The 17,420-nt window shown below is 44.7% G+C and overlaps 1 protein-coding gene across 1 annotated transcript in view; it reads left to right on the top strand.

Moving 5' to 3' along the window:
* Positions 1 to 17,420, top strand: part of ctdp1 (CTD (carboxy-terminal domain, RNA polymerase II, polypeptide A) phosphatase, subunit 1) — a 53,948-nt gene that overhangs the window by 14,890 nt on the left and 21,638 nt on the right. The window contains exon 12 of the mRNA XM_072447726.1: positions 8,749 to 8,963. Coding sequence (XP_072303827.1) covers positions 8,749 to 8,963 — 215 coding nt within the window. The remainder of the gene's footprint in view (positions 1 to 8,748; positions 8,964 to 17,420) is intronic.

The following is a 17,420-nucleotide window of genomic DNA, read 5'->3' as shown; positions in this document are numbered from 1 at the left end:
TTTGTGAACGAATGAATGACTATAAATTACACGCAAGATTTGACCTGTAACTTGTAACAAAGCAAACAAATGCAGCAAATTGTTTTCCAAATGCATTAAATAATTAATTTAATTACATTTCAGTTGAATAAACACAGCAGGAAAATTGACCTTCAATTTCAGTGGGAACAGTGTTGTTGATCTCCCTGTTTTGCATCAAAGTCTGGTGTAAGTTTTGTTGTGGCAATTCTCAGGATAGATCCTTTGGTGTTGGTCAGTGAAGCTGGATCTGTGATGGGCTTTGTTAATGTTCATGACACTGAATGTCTCACATATGCAGGTCGAGCCAAACAAGACCATCATCTTCTGTACGTCCTCCGGAGGTTTTATTTTGTTCAGTGAAGCATAAAAGTCGTTAAGTTTAAGAGTGTTGGACCGTTTTTTTATCAGCATTTCTTCTACCCATAAATTATCTAGTAGTAACAGCATGGAATGATTAATATCCATAAATAAAAAATCTTAATAAATGTCACCAGAATATGCAAACATTTTGACTTTAATATTACATTTTTGCTCTTCTGTCCTTCTCACATCTCCAGTGGTTGGACACTTTGTCCAGGTTGATGCTGCGTTTGCTTCTTGCTGTGACTTTATGCTCATCAACTGCTCCAAAATGTGCCACTTCATGGCCATTTCTGGATGATATTATTCATAAACTAACAGGCCGCACCTGTCATAAACGCAGGTGCCCACATTGTAATATGAGATATTTACACAGAAATAAACGCAGTTTTTATGCGTCTTTATGAGTCATGCGCACCCGCGGTCCGCTTTAGTCCTGCTTTAAACCCGCTTTAGAACAAATCACAGCTGTCTCCAGTGTCCCCTCTGTCCTTGATGACTCTGTGTGAGCTGATTTACCTGTGTCTTCACATCAGGATCATCTGCTCCTGAGCACGTACTCATCGAGTGAGTGTTACTGTGACATGAGATATTTACACAGAAAATGGTCCAGATAATGATGCACATGTGTGTTTTGACTCGTGAGTCAGGTCTGGCCAAGAAAGTCTCATTTACACAATAGTGACACGCCAGTTGTCTATTGAACGTGTCCACTCTGCGCTGCGGGACTAATAAGACTAATTTCTCAGTGAATATGATTCTGATTGTAATAAAACACGCAGCGTTTTGAAACTGAAAATGTAGAGAACACGACGTGTCCCCTGGACAGTGCTTCTACTGTCCATAAGATCTTCAGTTTGTCAAACACTTGCGCTTCCTGCTTGATTGGCTCCAGTGGCCGTTTGTGGTGAATTTTATTTTCTGCGCGCCATAGATCTTATAGAGGGAACAGTGCCATCTCTTGGGGAAATGTGGGCATTACAGGCGAAAGGTAAAGTGAACTACCAGCCACAGTATCATGAGTTTGACTCCGACATTGGCAAAAAAAAAAAAAAAAATGTATTATTTTTTAATATAACTTGGACAAGCTTGGCGGGCCGGATTGAAAGGCCCAGCGGGCCGTAGTTTGGGGACCACTGCCTTATAGTCATCTCATCTACCTAAAAGTTATTTATATTTAGACAACATACACTCAAGGTTTGGTAGCCACTGAAATATTTATTAGCTCTCTGAATGTAGGTAATAACAATAAATAATAAGGGAAGTAGTCTTGGTATACAATAAATGTTAAATGATTTGGTGTTTTTAGATAGTTGTCTGGTCGAGTCATTTGTGTTTAGAAAGTCTCTTTCATGAACTATTTAAGTGACTCTGCTGGGAATAACAACAGAAGCGTCCCGCAATGTCTGCTACTATTGTTCTGCTGTGGAGTTTATATTTTTGTAGTGTGCTAACAAGACAAGAACAAAACATTATCAAAGGTTTTCCATCTTTTGTAGGTTTGTATGAACTAGCTAGACACTGGAATAACAATGACAAAAGAGTTGCTTGTTTGGAACACTACACATTGTGGGGAATACACTGTTTTATGTCAAATGAATCGTGTTATTAAGTGCCAAGTACATAGCATGAAAGATGGTGCCGGTAATGTGCGTATTACTCATCCCCGTGCAGAGAATAGAATGATTTATCAGTTCTGTTTTATCACTCTGCACATGGAGAATCTTGAGCTCTATATGCTCCGTAGTAGAATACTAAGAAAGCACATTCGTTCACAATGTAAGGACAATACCTTCTTTATATAACTATTGTCTTTGAGAATATGTAATGGCAAACTGAGCTCAACATTAATTAACCATCCTAATTAAAGCAATCCTTGTATGAATTTACTGTAATCTTGCTGAATGGTCTGTGTAATGAGCGCTGAAAACACTGAATTTGTTGTTGTTGTTGTGACAACGTGACATTTCGAGCGTTGGAGACTTCAGAAAGGAAGCTACTTCGTAATCAAAGACCTGTACTTTAGATATTAGCTCATACATCAAGTTTGCTTCTTTGGCAACAACATAAACAACACAAAATATCCAATTAGAGGGTAACTTAGCCCATTTTGTTGTATAATAGTATACCTGTGAACAAATCCTTAAACACCAGCATTGGAAGTGATTGCTTCAATAGCTTTTCCATGTAAAAATGGTCTTATCCATTATTCTGTCTTTATAGAAAGAGATGCTTGTGTCAAGAACAACAAATCCAGTCTTTTTTGACCTACCTGAAAATGTTACCCTCATCTCTTTGTCTGAACCCTTGAGACTTCATGCATTCCCGGTCGTCATAGACGTAGTTGACTGTAAGTAAAGAGATTGACTCCCTTCGTAGATTAAATGCCATTCATCTTGGACTGTCTTAGTAAAGGGCATAGTGCCATCCCTACACACTGCAGATCCCTGGCTAAAGGGGAGAGAAATGTCTGTAATTGGAATGGTAAGGTACACATCTGAGGCAGGTATGACAAGCTCACATTTAAATGTCAGCGGTTACATGGAGCTGTGTCAGTCTGCACTAAAAACATGTTGCCCATTGCAGACTACGGCAGTGTACCAGCCGAATGACCTTTATCCTCTGTTCCGGCTGATTTGTTTGAGCACTGTGACAAGATCTATTTACTTTACTCTTTCTTTGAAGAGGCAACGTACAAAGACCTTAAGATAATAAAAGCAGAGCTGTTCTGCTCGCACTTTACTTACTTACTTATTTACTATTGTCCCCAAAATAATACTGTGTATCATAATGCACAAAATACATGTTCACATTTCACCGTTTACTTTGAGTACATTAAATTTTTGTACCCCAAAGTGTTCATTGCTATGCTTTTCTAGATATTTAACACAAGCCATGGGATGAACTGAATGTTGTTATCTTTAAAAAATCTAATTTACAAGCTTGACCTACTATTACTAACTTTAGACCACCTCACCTTGGATAAGCGGATTTACCAATTTATACTGATATTATACTGTGTGAGTTTATTGAGACAAAGTGACACTGCTAACATTGAGTGTTTGGTCTTTTCAAGTCCACAATCCCGCTAACCACAAATGTTAAAGTTTTGATGATTCTGTGAAACATAGGCAAAATAATAAAAGTAAAAATAATGATAAGAAAGGTTGAATCTTTTGCATTAGTGTTGAAAACGAATTATGATTTCCTCAATGGCTAAATAATACATCACTTAATACTTTATGCATACAATACTGGAACCCTTTTACCAGCACTCTGCTACTCCCTCAAGCCTGCAGGTGCTTTCTATAAAATGTCAGAAAGCCCATGTTAGTCAAGCACACTATGACGAAGTGATTGAGGGGCAGAAGACGTGACTGGCTCAGTGAAGATTAAACCCGGGGTCAGAGCATGCGGTGCCACCGGGGCCCAGACACGGCTTATTAGCCCCGGGATCTGAGACTATCCTGGGCTCTCATCAATCACTGTGATCTTGGCCACAGCTCTGCCAGCACCCATTGATCCAGGACCCATCCAGTCAATGGCCATAACACACTTCAGCATGAGTCTGCACTGTAGTATTGCATAAAAGCAAATGAATCCTACAAATCTCTAATGGCCCACGTACAGTATGTTTTAAAGCCAAAACGCTTGCGCATGTTACTGCAAACTGTGCAAAAAATATCTCTGTTTCTTGCTGCTGTAATGCATAATTTATCCCTTTCCTAAGCTAGTAGCTTCCCTCGAAGATTGTTTTGAGCAGTTAAATGTCAGACCGTATTAGATCCCCCGTTGGAACATATCAAGACCATATGATGTGACATGCAAATGCCCACTGAAAGAAAAGGGAGTAACCTATTTAAAACTTGTTGACATAGTGTGTCGTGTCAAATGGAGATGAGCGAGAGGATGACTGTAAACTGTCAGAGGCGGGATTCAAAGTCACAACACTGTGGCCGGCTGCACATGGAGCCCGGCATGTGTGTTGCCGTGTTACCACCAGGCAGCACAGTTTGTCTAGATTTAATCAGCATGTACATTTGCCAATGAAATTCTAACCTGGTTTAAGTGTCCCTAATGTTAAAATATCAAAGTTGGTCTTAAATACTTCATACTCTCCACTGCAATGCTTTGGCCCATGTCCTGTTCAGCAACTACTGTTGTGTTGCGCTGTCCATGGTACTGAAATGACAAACCTTTTCTCCCTTCATCACACTGTGTCTTTAGCTTGTCTAACTTGAGCAAAGGTATTTCATATTTAAGACCCATCTTCATAAAATGTTTTTTTCTTCAAGTGAGTCCATCATTGACTTCGTAGCGCTGGAAAAGCTCTGAACTGAATGAATTCTCTAAAGTATTCCCCTGTTCCTTTCCAAAATAATGTGTTCAGTTCAGGTTTATATAACTCTCCTCGACTAACCTCGAACTTCAGCTAGGCACATCTTGCTCACACCACAGTGATGAAGAGCTGCTTAGGTGCTTAGGATCTTTGAAAATAGCTATTGTGTGAGTGTGCTGAGGCTGGGATACGATGTCGATTCAAACTGTTTGGTACATCACTGTGAGTCCACAGCTGAAAGTGGCCTTTATAACATGGCCAAGGTAAAATACACTCATTTTGATAATTTTTCTTTGTGCCCCCTTGACACTGGCATTATCACATCTACCCTTCAGATTAAATACTCATTCATTTGTCTCCCTGTTGGGCTTTGGGTGAGAGGGTCTTTATAAACACAAAGCCGTTCTATGCCCTCTGCTCATATGGAGTGACCTGTCAATAGTAATATTCGATTCAGCAATAAGAAGTGCTCCTGTCTCTGACTCACCTCCCAGAGGACACCGTCAGGGAACAAGGATCCTATAATCCAGGCGCAGTGGGAACTATTTCTTCTCTCTATGCGGCAGTTTTCAAGGAGGACAAATATATGTACATCTTTGTGTCATTTTCATTCAGTGAGCCGAGAGCATCTATCTGCTTTAGTTTATGAAAACAGGTCTCCATCGGGATAGAATACAGAATTCAACATATTAATATATTTTTCTCTGAGATTTGTTTTGTTGCCATTTGAGATTCTTGGACATTTTGATAAAAAATACTTTTGTCGCATCAAATTTCAGGCGATCTATCAGTGCAGGATCACACATGTGTTCACTCACAGTGGTCAACATTTCTTTCAGACTAATTGCAGACCACAAAGCCATAATCTTCTGTCTCAAAGTAACGCCACCACACAGCTGAATGTTTATATTCAGATGCAAGATGCATCTACGCACGAACTGTTAATGAGTCTGTTTTATTTCATATCAGCCCTCCCCTTTTTGTAATCTCTTTTGGGATTGGGGGAAAAAAAGGCTTGTTTCTCATCATGTTAAAAAAATATATATATTATTTTATTATATTAATATATAAATATTTCCATAGGGCCCTGAGTTGTACAGTTTAGTTTGTAAGCTGTTATTTAGAGACAAAGGCACACAGTATGAATCTCAAAAACAACGTCCCATAATAAGCAGAAAGTTGTTGTTTTTTCACCTCAACTACCCAATTGTCAGCCCCACACTGAGCATATCTTTGATCATGTTTGGGAACAACACAAAGGCTTTAAACTCAGGGGGTGAGGCTTTGTGCACTGGACACATCATGCATGGCAATAACTGGCAGCTGTTTTTGCCTTTTTTTTAAATTGTCTCCAAAAAAAAATGTGCAAGCAATACAAATGGTGATAAATGTATTGTGATTCCTTGATAAATGCAGATCAAGTGTAGATCAACTGCATTTTTTCTCAATTAAGAGCTGTCAAAGCACTCAACAATAACATGATCTCAGTACTGTATCAATTGTGGTTTACACTGCAAAGTACAATTTAAGATAAGATAATCCTTTATTGTCCCACATGGGGAAATTTCATTGATGCAACGCAGGTAGATACAGAGGTAGATACAGAAGAAAAGAACAGATAATTTATAGGAAGTTTGAAAAACACTCTTGAAGATCTCTTATAAAAATCTTAGGATGTCCTCCGGGATAACGTGACGATCTCCGGGTAAGACGGCGGTTTTCCGCAGTTTCATGAGTTCCTCCTTTGTGTAAACACGGTACGGCGCCGGCCAGGGGGCGCGGGGGGCCGGGGGGGCTCGGAGCCAGGGCACATCGCGATGACACGGCGAAAACACTCAATCCAGCCGAACAAAGTCAAAACAAGTTGAATTAAAGCGATTCCAGTGCGTGTCCCGATCGTTCATGAAGTTCCTCTTTTGTATAAACGTGTACCCTACAAAGCTGGTATTCAGTAAGTATCCAGATGCTATACTAAAGTCAAATTGTGATGAACAAACATTTTAAAGTTGAACTTTGTAAATTTTTTGTTGTGCAAGGAATCTTGCATGAGTCATGTGGGAGTTTGAGTTTCATGATTGTTTTAGTTCAAAATGTTGTTCCGCTAGGAATAATGAGAGGAAAAGGGCAAAGAACCAAGAAAAAGCACTTTGCGAGATCACTGCAAGTTTTATATATTTACTTTTGGTTAGACGTGTGGACTTTACACTTAAAGTACCGTACATCGGCAAATAATAATATTTCCGTTGTCAGTAATTTGACCAAGACCCGGGGAAGTCATACCATTTATTTTAGCATTTAGTCCAAAATAAACAGTGCTTCTGGGACATTTCCTGTGCCCTTTTGCAGTTTGCACCACAGAGCCCAGTAGCGTGACCCCCCTGCAGCTCTGAGGGGGTGCCATGCTGCGCTCTGAAAAGTTTGTGTGTGGTTTGGCCTTTTGATTACCGGCAGAGAAAAATGGCTGTGGGATGTTTGCAGCGCTGTTGAAGGGACTGTTAATGCTTCCTTTTTTGACGTGGTCAGAAGGCCTTTATTGACGTGAGGAACTGTAGATTAGTTTAAATTTGTAGTGTCAGGTAGTCCATTTCTACTGGACTGGTGGTTTGGTAGTAGGAAAGCGCTCTGTTACGTACACAGCGGATATGTTTCAAAACTGGGCCTGTTCTATAAATAAGGATATTGAATTAGCATGATTTTAGAAAAAAAATGACAAAGTGACGGTGATACACACCATGGATCAAAAATACAAAACCTTTTGTACCTTTGTTTGTCGCTTGGCTTGCAAATTATTTGCATTGGTTGGACAGTAATAATGCCCATGACATGGGAGGGCAAGCCTTTTAGCGTGAGGATGGAGTAATTTGTTTTGGAAGACATCTTAAATTGTGTGTTCCTGATAAATGGACCAGAGAATCTCTTGGTGGTCCTCCTGTATAATTGGTCTGTACCCGGAGAGGGCAATCTCATTGAAATCTTCTCTGCTGACCCCATATCCTTAGCTTGCCCACGGCGCTCCGATCTTCCAACCTGAATGATGCACAGTTTGCCGAACAAAGGGCCGTAATGAGCCGGTCTTGATGCCACTAATGATCCCATCTGTAGCCTCAAGAGATTGTCCCTATCCATTAATCCCAGTTTTCCTCTACAACATGTGCTAATGAGCTATTGGACCGCTGACTACTTATTTGTTGTGGCACTGTTCACCTGAGTTTTTAATGATTGCATTGCTTCCTGCATGACCTTTAGAGAAAGGACTAAGAATCATTGGATTGCATTATAATGTTTTCTTGTACTGAATATAATCTGTGGAAAATGGTCAAACAAATGTACATATCTGTTAATACTGTCATAACAGTCAAATCTATATTGAGCTTGGGTTTAAAAATTGTTTCAGATGAAGTACATTGCTGTATACTTTAATTTGATGCATATAGTAGAATTTACGCCTAAACTAGATAAATACCTTGGCCTTTTTCTTTTGAAGCATTCTGTGTGAATTTCTAGTTCACTGCTGCCTCACTTATTATAATATTAGTACAGCAAATACGATGTGGAATAACAACACAAATGTCAAAGTACAGTACAAAGTAACCTACTTCTTTTATAGAGAGGAGAGGGAAGCATTCCCCTTATATAATTAGATGCATCATTGGAATTTTTAGTGCATCAAGGGAACGGGCTAATCCATAGGCATGCCCTTGATAAGGCTTAGATTTAATTATTTTGTTAATTAATGCTTCCAAACAAGTCTTGTTCCAAATAATGATGATAATGTAGTTTACACTGGGAGTGAATGTTCAGCACAAATAGTTTGGAGGCAATGATGCATTGATAGTGTGTTAATAAAATGGAATAATTGTTAAAATGATTAAAGGAAAAAGTATTAACAGCCAAAGGAAGAAGCTATGCAGTTTTTGTAGTCTAATCTAATCTGTGTCACATCTAAATGCAGACAACACTGGAGTGATACATGCGGTTTGGAGGTTTTACATCCAAACGCATAAAACATGTACTTGCTGGCTCAACAGGTGGACGACATTCTTGGGGAAGAGAGTGACAATGATGACGGTGAGAGCCAAGCTAAGGACAAAGCGAAGAAAGAAAAGAAGGACGGCGGAGAAGAAGAGAGACGGAGGAGAGCAGGCGTTTCATCAGGGCTCGGACCTCAGGCGCCGAGTTCAGACGAGACGAGCCGACCAACATCGAGCCCCGCCACGCAGAGCCAGTCAGACAGCCAACACAGGTACCACTTGTTCTGGTCGTAAATGATCAATCCAGCCCCTCCTACCTTCTTTTCAAAGTGTCTGAAGCCCTCCTCACAACAAAATAATTTAGCTCCATTTTATTGACAACCGCTCACTACAATTTATCTTCATCTTGTGACAAAAATGTGGTAAACATCTCCTCTCCGATATCGCTGTATCAGTCTTGTTTCTCTGATTGAGTTGTGCTCTCTGGAACTGAGACGAGATACCAGACTCTTTGTAAAGTGAAGTGTTGGGCTGGTCAGGCTAGCGCTCCATGGTCTTCTTTCAGGTCTTGGTTGTTTTTTCTAACTTTGATGTAACTTTAGAGATGGGGCTCCCTTGTTGAAATACAGTATGGTAGTTTTTATTGAAATAAGGCGGTACAATCACATACAGAAACATTTTAAGTTGCAAAGTGGTTTCCCAGGTTAGTGTCCTTGTGGTTCTATTTCATCCCTACTGACCGCCAGAGGCGGTGCATAAAGCACTGGATGATCATCCTTGCGCATACACAGGTCGAGAATTAATAACAAAAAAGTCACCTTTGACCCCCCGGTGGCTCACGTGAGTCTATATAGTCACGTGACACCGGGAGCTCAGTCCTTTTTCACCTTCTCGCATGCAGGTTGTATACGTGGTTGTTCGGCTAATATTGCTGTTTCCCACAAAGTTGGTTCGTTTTGCCGCTTGTAGCCTGTTAGCCCTGTGACTGTGGTACAGTCGGTGCAGCGAGTTCGCTCGCCCTCCTGGGGCTGCACAAGCGTGTCGGACCTGTTGCAATAGGAGGTATATTTACGTTGTTTTCTACGACTGGTAAGTACCCCTTTAATGCATTTCGCCGTAGCCGTGCGCTCGGTAGTTTTTTGTTGAATTTGAACCGTACAATTGTACCCGGTTCTGTGTTTATCCGTGCTAAAGCCGGTTGTTTGGATTACTGATACAGCCGCGCGGCTCTAAGTTCTAACTAGCCGTGTTCGGGTCATTAGTTCTGAACCGCTTTGTTTTCAGCCAGTTACACACCAGCGGTGGCGTTTTCGGCTCGACCTGGTGGTTACATGTAGCTGGTTTTGTGTTTATATTGGGTCATTAGTGGCGTGCTCAGCTCAGTCTGATCCCGCGCGTCTCATTCACATAGCGGGTCATTAGTGGCGTTCCCTGCTCGACCTGACCCCGCTGCGCCCCTCTTACCGGGGTAGGTAAGAGGTTTTACATCTTAGAGTCGCTAGTGGCGTTCCGCTCGACCCGACTCTATTGGCTCCGGTCTTATAATGCTGGAGTCCCTGTGCTGCCGGTCCTGCCTGGCCCCGCTGCAGCCTGACGATGGGCATGATCTCTGCCCTGCTTGTCTTGGAGTGGATCATCTTCGGGAGGCACTCTCCGATGATGCTTGCTCCAACTGTTCGGTCATGCCCCGGTCTGTGCGCATGGCGCGCTTGACGGCTTTCGAGGACGCTTCAGACTGGTTGTCTGTGGCGCCTCCGAGTCAGTTACCAGCTGGCCAGACTGGGGGCCTCAAGCGGCCGTCCACGGCTACTCAAGGCGGCCCCCCATTTAAGAAAAAGAAGGGCCCCGGGAAGTTAGCGGCTCAAGTGAGCACGCTGACATCTGAACTGGCCCAAATGCGGGCAGTTATCCAGACTCTCCAGACTGATGCCAGTCGTGTGGTGGCACAACGGCATGAGGGGCATGGCACAGCCTCAGTATATGATGACGTCATATCTGTGGCTGCTTCAGACACGTAGTTTCAGCTGGAGTCTGACCTTCTGAGCTCCAGAGTTTCAGAATCTGGCTCACTGGCCTCTGCCGGCTCTCAGGCCGACAGTGATGACACTGTCACAGCGGCTTTGCGGACGGCACTTTCCCGCTTAAAGCTGGATGTTCCGCGGGATGAGGCGGCACCCTCGAGCGCCTTCTTTCGGCGCCAGGCTGCTCCCACTTTGCAGTTCCTCCCTCGGAGGAGTACATTAAGGAAATGCACGCCTGTTGGACAGACCCAAAGGCATTTTCGAGGCCTTCTTCAGATGGCAGGGTTTTGGCACTGATGCAGGATCCTCAGAAGCTTGGCCTGGGACATATGCCGGCAGTGGAGCCGGCTATTGCCTCCCTCATCGTCCGCCCAGAGGAGACTTTACGGACTAATGCGCGGTGTCCACGACCACAGTGCCGGGTTACAGACGACCTTCTGTGTAAGGCGTACGACATGGGAGCTTGTATGGGTCGCATTGGGAACTCATTGTCTCATTTAATGCTTGGCCTGTCGGTTTCCCTTGAGACGGTGCCAGTGGACCAACCAACACATGGGCTAGTTGATGCCTCCTTGCAGGCTTTTGCCCTCATGTCAAGGGAACTAGGGCGACTGCTCTCTACATTAGTGCAAGCTCGCCGCCAAGTATGGCTGGCACAGTCTCCGCTCTCTGAGGCCAGTAGGAAGACCTTGAGGGGTATTCCAGTTCTTCCCGGAGAACTATTTGGCCCGGCCGCCCTGGAGGCTCTAGAGCGCACGGCCCAGGCTTGCCGTACACGGCAACAGTTGGCGGGGCTTCATAGGCGGCGGTCTCATCGACCGGCTCAGGCCGCCCCTCCCGTTTCTTCACGGAGATGCACACCACCGCCCCATCATGACTCAGACTTGCAACAGGCCCCAAGATTTGGATTTCGTCCGTCCCGTGCGTCCCGTTCCTCACAGCCCGGCCGTGGCCCCCACAAACCCGGGCGGGGTCGAGGGGCCTCCAGATGAGGCCACAGGGCCGGCGGTAGGACATTTTTCCCCAGGACAGCTGGAGTACTGGACGGCTCACTCCCCAGATATTTGGGTGCTGGCCACGCTGTCCGAAGGGTATCGTCTGCAGTTCCGCCGCCGGCCTCCTGTTCCTGGTCGGATCCGAATGACAGTTATTCAGGATTCGGCCAAGGCGCAGGCGCTCTCTCAGGAGATTCGCACCTTGCTGGACAAGGGGGCGATAGTTCCTGTGGACCCCCTGCTGGATCCAGGGGGCTTTTATTCCCGTTATTTTTTAGTACCCAAGAAGACGGGCGATTTACGCCCAGTTCTGGACCTCAGGGGTCTAAATATGTTTTTAAAGGTACTCCCTTTCAGAATGTTGGCGGTCAGACAAGTGCTCCAGGCGATCTCCCCAGGCGACTGGTTCACAACAGTAGACCTGAAGGATGCATATTTTCATGTCCCCATTGCACCGCCACATTGGAAGTTTCTCCGCTTTGCTTTCCGGGGAGAACACTTCCAGTTCAGGGTCCTGCCATTTGGGTTATCTCTGTCCCCTCGAGTGTTTACAAGGTGCGTCGCTGCAGCCTTGTCCCCCTTGCAGGCCCAGGGGTTGCGGATTCTGCCCTATCTGGACGACTGGCTCATTTGTGCGCCCAGCCACGAGCAGGCGCTTCAAGATACAGAGACTGTGCTCAGGCACGTGGCCAACTTGGGGCTGCGGGTGAACTTGGCAAAGAGCTGCCTTGTGCCGTCACAGGTAGCAACTTTCCTCGGCATGGTCCTCGACTCCCATACAGCGACTGCACGCCCTTCGCCCAAGCGGGTGGACGATATTTTGGGAATGTTGCGGGACTTTCGACAGGGGAGTTCTCTTCCCTACGTCTTGTTCCTAAGCCTCTTGGGCAAGCTGACTGCGGCCGCAACGGTGGTTTCTCTGGGGCTGCTGTCTTTGCGCCCCCTTCAGATGTGGCTCAACAGCCTACACCTGGACCGCACACGTCAGGATCACAGGCGGCAGCGGCTACCCGTATCTCCCCAATGCCGGGTGTCTCTATGCAGGTGGCGGAACGAGGCCTTTATGACACAGTGCGTTCCGCTGGGGCCTCTTCCTTCCAGGCGGGAGGTTGTGTACACCGACGCATCCCTCCTAGGCTGGGGTGCGACGTGGCAGGCACGGATGGTGCAAGGGTCATGGTCCCAGAGGCAAAGCAGGCTGCACATCAATGTGCTGGAGTTCTTGGCTGTCGAGCTAGCGCTGCGCCATTTCTTGCCACACCTTCATGTCATGGTACGGTCCGACAACACCAGTGTGGTTTTTCACGTAAATCACCAGGGCGGCACTGGGTCGGTGACCCTGTTCAGGATTGCACAACGGGTCCTGACTTGGGCTACCCCGCGCCTTGCCAGTCTGAGCGCTGTTCACATTCCGGGGGTTTGGAATGTGTCCGCGGACTTCCTGTCTCACCATCGGCCGCTGCCGGGGGACTGGCAGCTTCACCCGGAGGTGGTGAGGGACATTTGGGAGACCTTCGGCAGGGCACAGGTGGATCTTTTTGCCTCCCGCGACGCGACACACTGCCCTCAGTGGTTCTCGCTGGCGGACAGGGCCAGCCCACTGGGTCAGGACGCACTGGCTCACGACTGGCCGAGGACGATGCTTTATGCATTTCCCCCATTCCCCCTGATTCATCAGACGCTTCTCAGGGTCTTTCAGGAGGGCCACAGTCTCCTGCTTGTGGCCCCGTTTTGGCCAGGGAGGACATGGTTTCCTTTGCTGCGCAGGCTCTGCTGCGGCACAGCGAGACGTTTCCCCCCCAGGCGGGATCTCCTCTCTCAACTAGGGGGTCAGATTCTGCACCCCAATCCCGAGCGCCTGAAGCTCTGGGTATTGCCGCTGCAGGGCCCGGCCTGACCTTCTCGAGGTACGCCGGGGAGATTGGGAACACAATAAGCAATGCTCGTGCCCGGTCTACCCGTCTTCTGTATTCCGGCAAGTGGAAACTGTTTGACCCCTGGTGTCGCAAAAGCGGGGAGGATCCAGTGCATTGTGCTGTGTCAACGGTGCTCGCATTCCTGCAGGAGCTACTTGGCCAGGGGCGCTCTCCATCTACCCTGAAGGTATACATTGCCGCAATTTCTTGTGGGCATGTGGGGTGGAATGGTTTCTCGGTTGGCCGTAACCAAGATATTTCCCTTTTTCTAAAGGGTGCTCGGCGTTTGCATCCGCCGGCCCGGTCTGTGGCCCCGGCGTGGGACCTGTCCCTGGTGCTGGAGGCGTTGCGATCCTCTCCATTTGAGCCTCTGTCGCAGGTTGACCTTAAATGGCTGTCAATGAAGACGGCATTCCTTCTGGCGATGGCCTCTGCGAAGCGGGTGAGTGAGCTCCAGGCTTTGTCCGTGGCAGACTCCTGTTTTCGTTGGCACCCCGACAACTCTGGGGTTTCCCTTTGGCCGAATATAGATTTTGTTCCAAAGGTGATTTTGTCGGAGGGGCACAACCGGCCGCTACAACTTGCACGTTTTGGTGCGGGATCTGCTGCCGAACAGCTGTGTCCTGTCCGTGCGCTTGAGGCATATGTGCGTGCTACAGCGTTGATACGCAAATCTGAGAGTTTGTTTGTTTGTTTGTTTTGCCGGCCCGCGCAAGGGCCAGGCTCTGTCCAAACAGCGTCTCGCGCGCTGGATTGTTGATGTAATCAAGGGCGACCGTTGCCGTCCGGGGTGAGGTGCCACTCCACAAGGGGACTCTCAACTTCGTGGGCCGCTATGAACGGGGTGTCCTTGGACGTGATCTGTGCGGCGGCCTCTTGGACATCCCCGAATACATTTGCAAGATTCTACAGAGTGAATGTGGTTTCTCCACAACCGCTGGAAGAGGTTCTCCGGCAACACTCTTCTGCGTCCCATTGAGGTATGGTTTTGTCTATTCCTCGGGACCCTGCTGGTATTCGTCATCCAGTGCTTTATGCACCGCCTCTGGCGGTCAGTAGGGATGAAATAGAACGAAAGTTACGACTGTAACTACGGTTCTATGAATCCCGGATGACCGCCAGAGCATCCGGTCCCTCGGAATTCTCGTGCTTTGCAAGAAGGTTTCCAGGGACTGAGCTCCCGGTGTCACGTGACTATATAGACTCACGTGAGCCACCGGGGGGTCAAAGGTGACTTTTTTGTTATTAATTCTCGACCTGTGTATGCGCAAGGATGATCATCCAGTGCTTTATGCACCGCCTCTGGCGGTCATCCGGGATTCATAGAACCGTAGTTACAGTCGTAACTTTCGTTTTCTGTTCAGAGACAGCAGGGGGCAACAACGGACATTTCAAACACTCAAAAAAATACATATTTAACCATCACAGGGACTTACAAAGGCATTTAGTAAGGTAGAAATGTTACATAGTTCTTTTTTAAGGAATGTTAAGAAGATGCAGTATTTGTATTTATGTTATAAATGATCCTAACGTGGCTTGAAGTGTTTTATCCCAGAAACCAGTTCTTGTTTCCCATGTAAGATACTAACTGAATTAGTGAAACAAAACTGCCCCAAAATGATTTATTTGTATACAAAGATCTGTTTTGCAAGACTTTTATCCCCCTTATATTTGTGTCTATATTTATGGCCAGTATAATCCGTTAGAATCAAATATTTCTCTGGAGCTTGGATAGAATAGGCCATTATCAGCTTCATGCAAAGAGTTTTCCCAACAAAAATCCACCCCATCTAAAATGATTGCGAATATATGGTATAGCATATTTTCAGAACTCACTTTTTCCGAAGCCCATCATCATCATAACACAGCACTTCATCAGCGGCCAGACGGTCTGGTCCGTTTCCATGGAGACTAATCCAAACAGGCAGCAGGCAGTTGAGGAGTTCTGATGGTATAAGAGCAGCGATGGGAAGAATGCTTTTGACAATTACAGAATACCTGCATTCAAATGTATTTAGTTATTTGTTCGGATACATCAAAGTACTGTATTCTGAACACTAACAATACTGTCAAAATGAGTTGCATTATATTGGTGTCAGAATACTGGGATGAAACCAGTTTTTTGTATTATTTTTTGCACCCTGCATTTATTTACCATTAATCAGAGAGGGAAAAATCACACATTCATGATTTGATTTTAGGACAATATTCAAAAATACCAAATGTAAGAGTAACTGCACTGAAATACTCAAATTTAGTATTCTGAATGTGTATATTTGGTACAAACACTGTATAAGAGTCTCTTGTTGCTGAAGGACATGCTCAACCTCATTGAGACTGACTGGCTTCTGTTAGTACACTTTATAATGGATTTAGGTCTGAAAGCTCCAAAAGTGTATCAAGGCCAGTTTATATATTGTGTATTTTACCAAGGAACATGCTTGTTGTATCAGTAGATATGCACCATCCCTCTTTTGATTACATTTTACAAATACATTCTGTCTGTGCAAATGTTAAGTAGCAGCACACATATTAATCCATGAAAGTGTCAGATCTGAAGTATATTATCTCTTTAAAACCTACCTCCCTTTGCTGACATGGCCTCTGAGTTACTTCTTAACTCAGTACGAGGCATAGATATTTTATAATGGTTAGTTTGATCAGATCAGACAGAGCCTTTTTGTCCAGATGCTTTTAGAAGCACCTTCTGCTCGCCTTGTCAAGTCTGTGTGAGGAGCTCCAGGCGACACACCTGGACTCACAAGTTCTCACCAACAACACTGCTCTTGGACAGTGTTATTATCTTTTTTTTTTGGCCCACTGACTCATCAGCAGTAAGCAAGGCTTCCAGACTTGTCAGATATGATAAAGGGGGAAAACAAAGCAGCGCATTTGCAGAGCCCTTCACGTTAAGGGACATTGTAGTTAAACGTGTCGTATTCAATTAAGTCTGCTGTCGTAGGTCTAGAGGTTGTAGAAGCATTCAGCATTTAGATGCACTGTACCTGATTTTTACCTTTTTTAAAAACATGAAAAACACAAATGGTTCTTTTAAAATCCTTATGTATTGCTCAGTTACCTAATGCATTTGTAGAATACTAATTATTCACCACAATTAGCTTACAGTATAAACACGTTTCATAACTTTCAGAGGCCAGAGCTAATAGCAACTAGCATGCTAACGGCGCACTTCCTGCTTCAGGGTAAGGCTGTTTAAAAAATAAATAAAAAGTAGTTCCCCTCAAAATCATGATGACCATTTGTGTTTTATGGTGGTTTGGTGTTAGTTTTCATGATTTTATTGTCACTTTTGCTGGCTTTTGCCTCCGGCTAGGATGAGTTCGGGCCCCGGGGGCTAAGCTGTTAGATCCAGGGGTTGAGTTCTGAATCAAAGTAAATTTAAAAGAACAGGGTGGGCAAATTTAAAAATAAATTTGCAAAATATATAAGCAAATAAAAACAAAGAGAGCGTGTTGCTCTGTCTAATATGACCAGTTTTTGTTGAAATTAACCTGTTTAATGAAAAGTTCTCAAATAAAGAATAATCATTACTTCAGAATATTGTTTTATTATTTTCAATTTCTCGCATTGATAACTAGAATTGTGTAGATAATGTAGAGAGGTGGTAGTAGGGCCTATATTCTAAGAATCCAAGAAATGTATTTAGTATACAATTTTATTTTTAACTTCAACTCCAACTTCTGGATGGTCGGAGAAATATATATGGCGAAAATATATATTTTTTTAATGTTTTATTCCATCCTCCCCTCTTAAAAAATGTCAAGGAAAGTCCGTGA

Source organism: Eucyclogobius newberryi, unplaced genomic scaffold, assembly GCF_026437365.1.
Source record: "Eucyclogobius newberryi isolate DKJ021-1_F unplaced genomic scaffold, fEucNew1.0.hap1 SCAF_16, whole genome shotgun sequence".
NCBI classification, from domain to species: Eukaryota; Metazoa; Chordata; class Actinopteri; order Gobiiformes; family Gobiidae; genus Eucyclogobius; species Eucyclogobius newberryi.
Note: the sequence above shows the minus strand (reverse complement) of the source record. Positions and strands in the feature narration are given on the sequence as shown.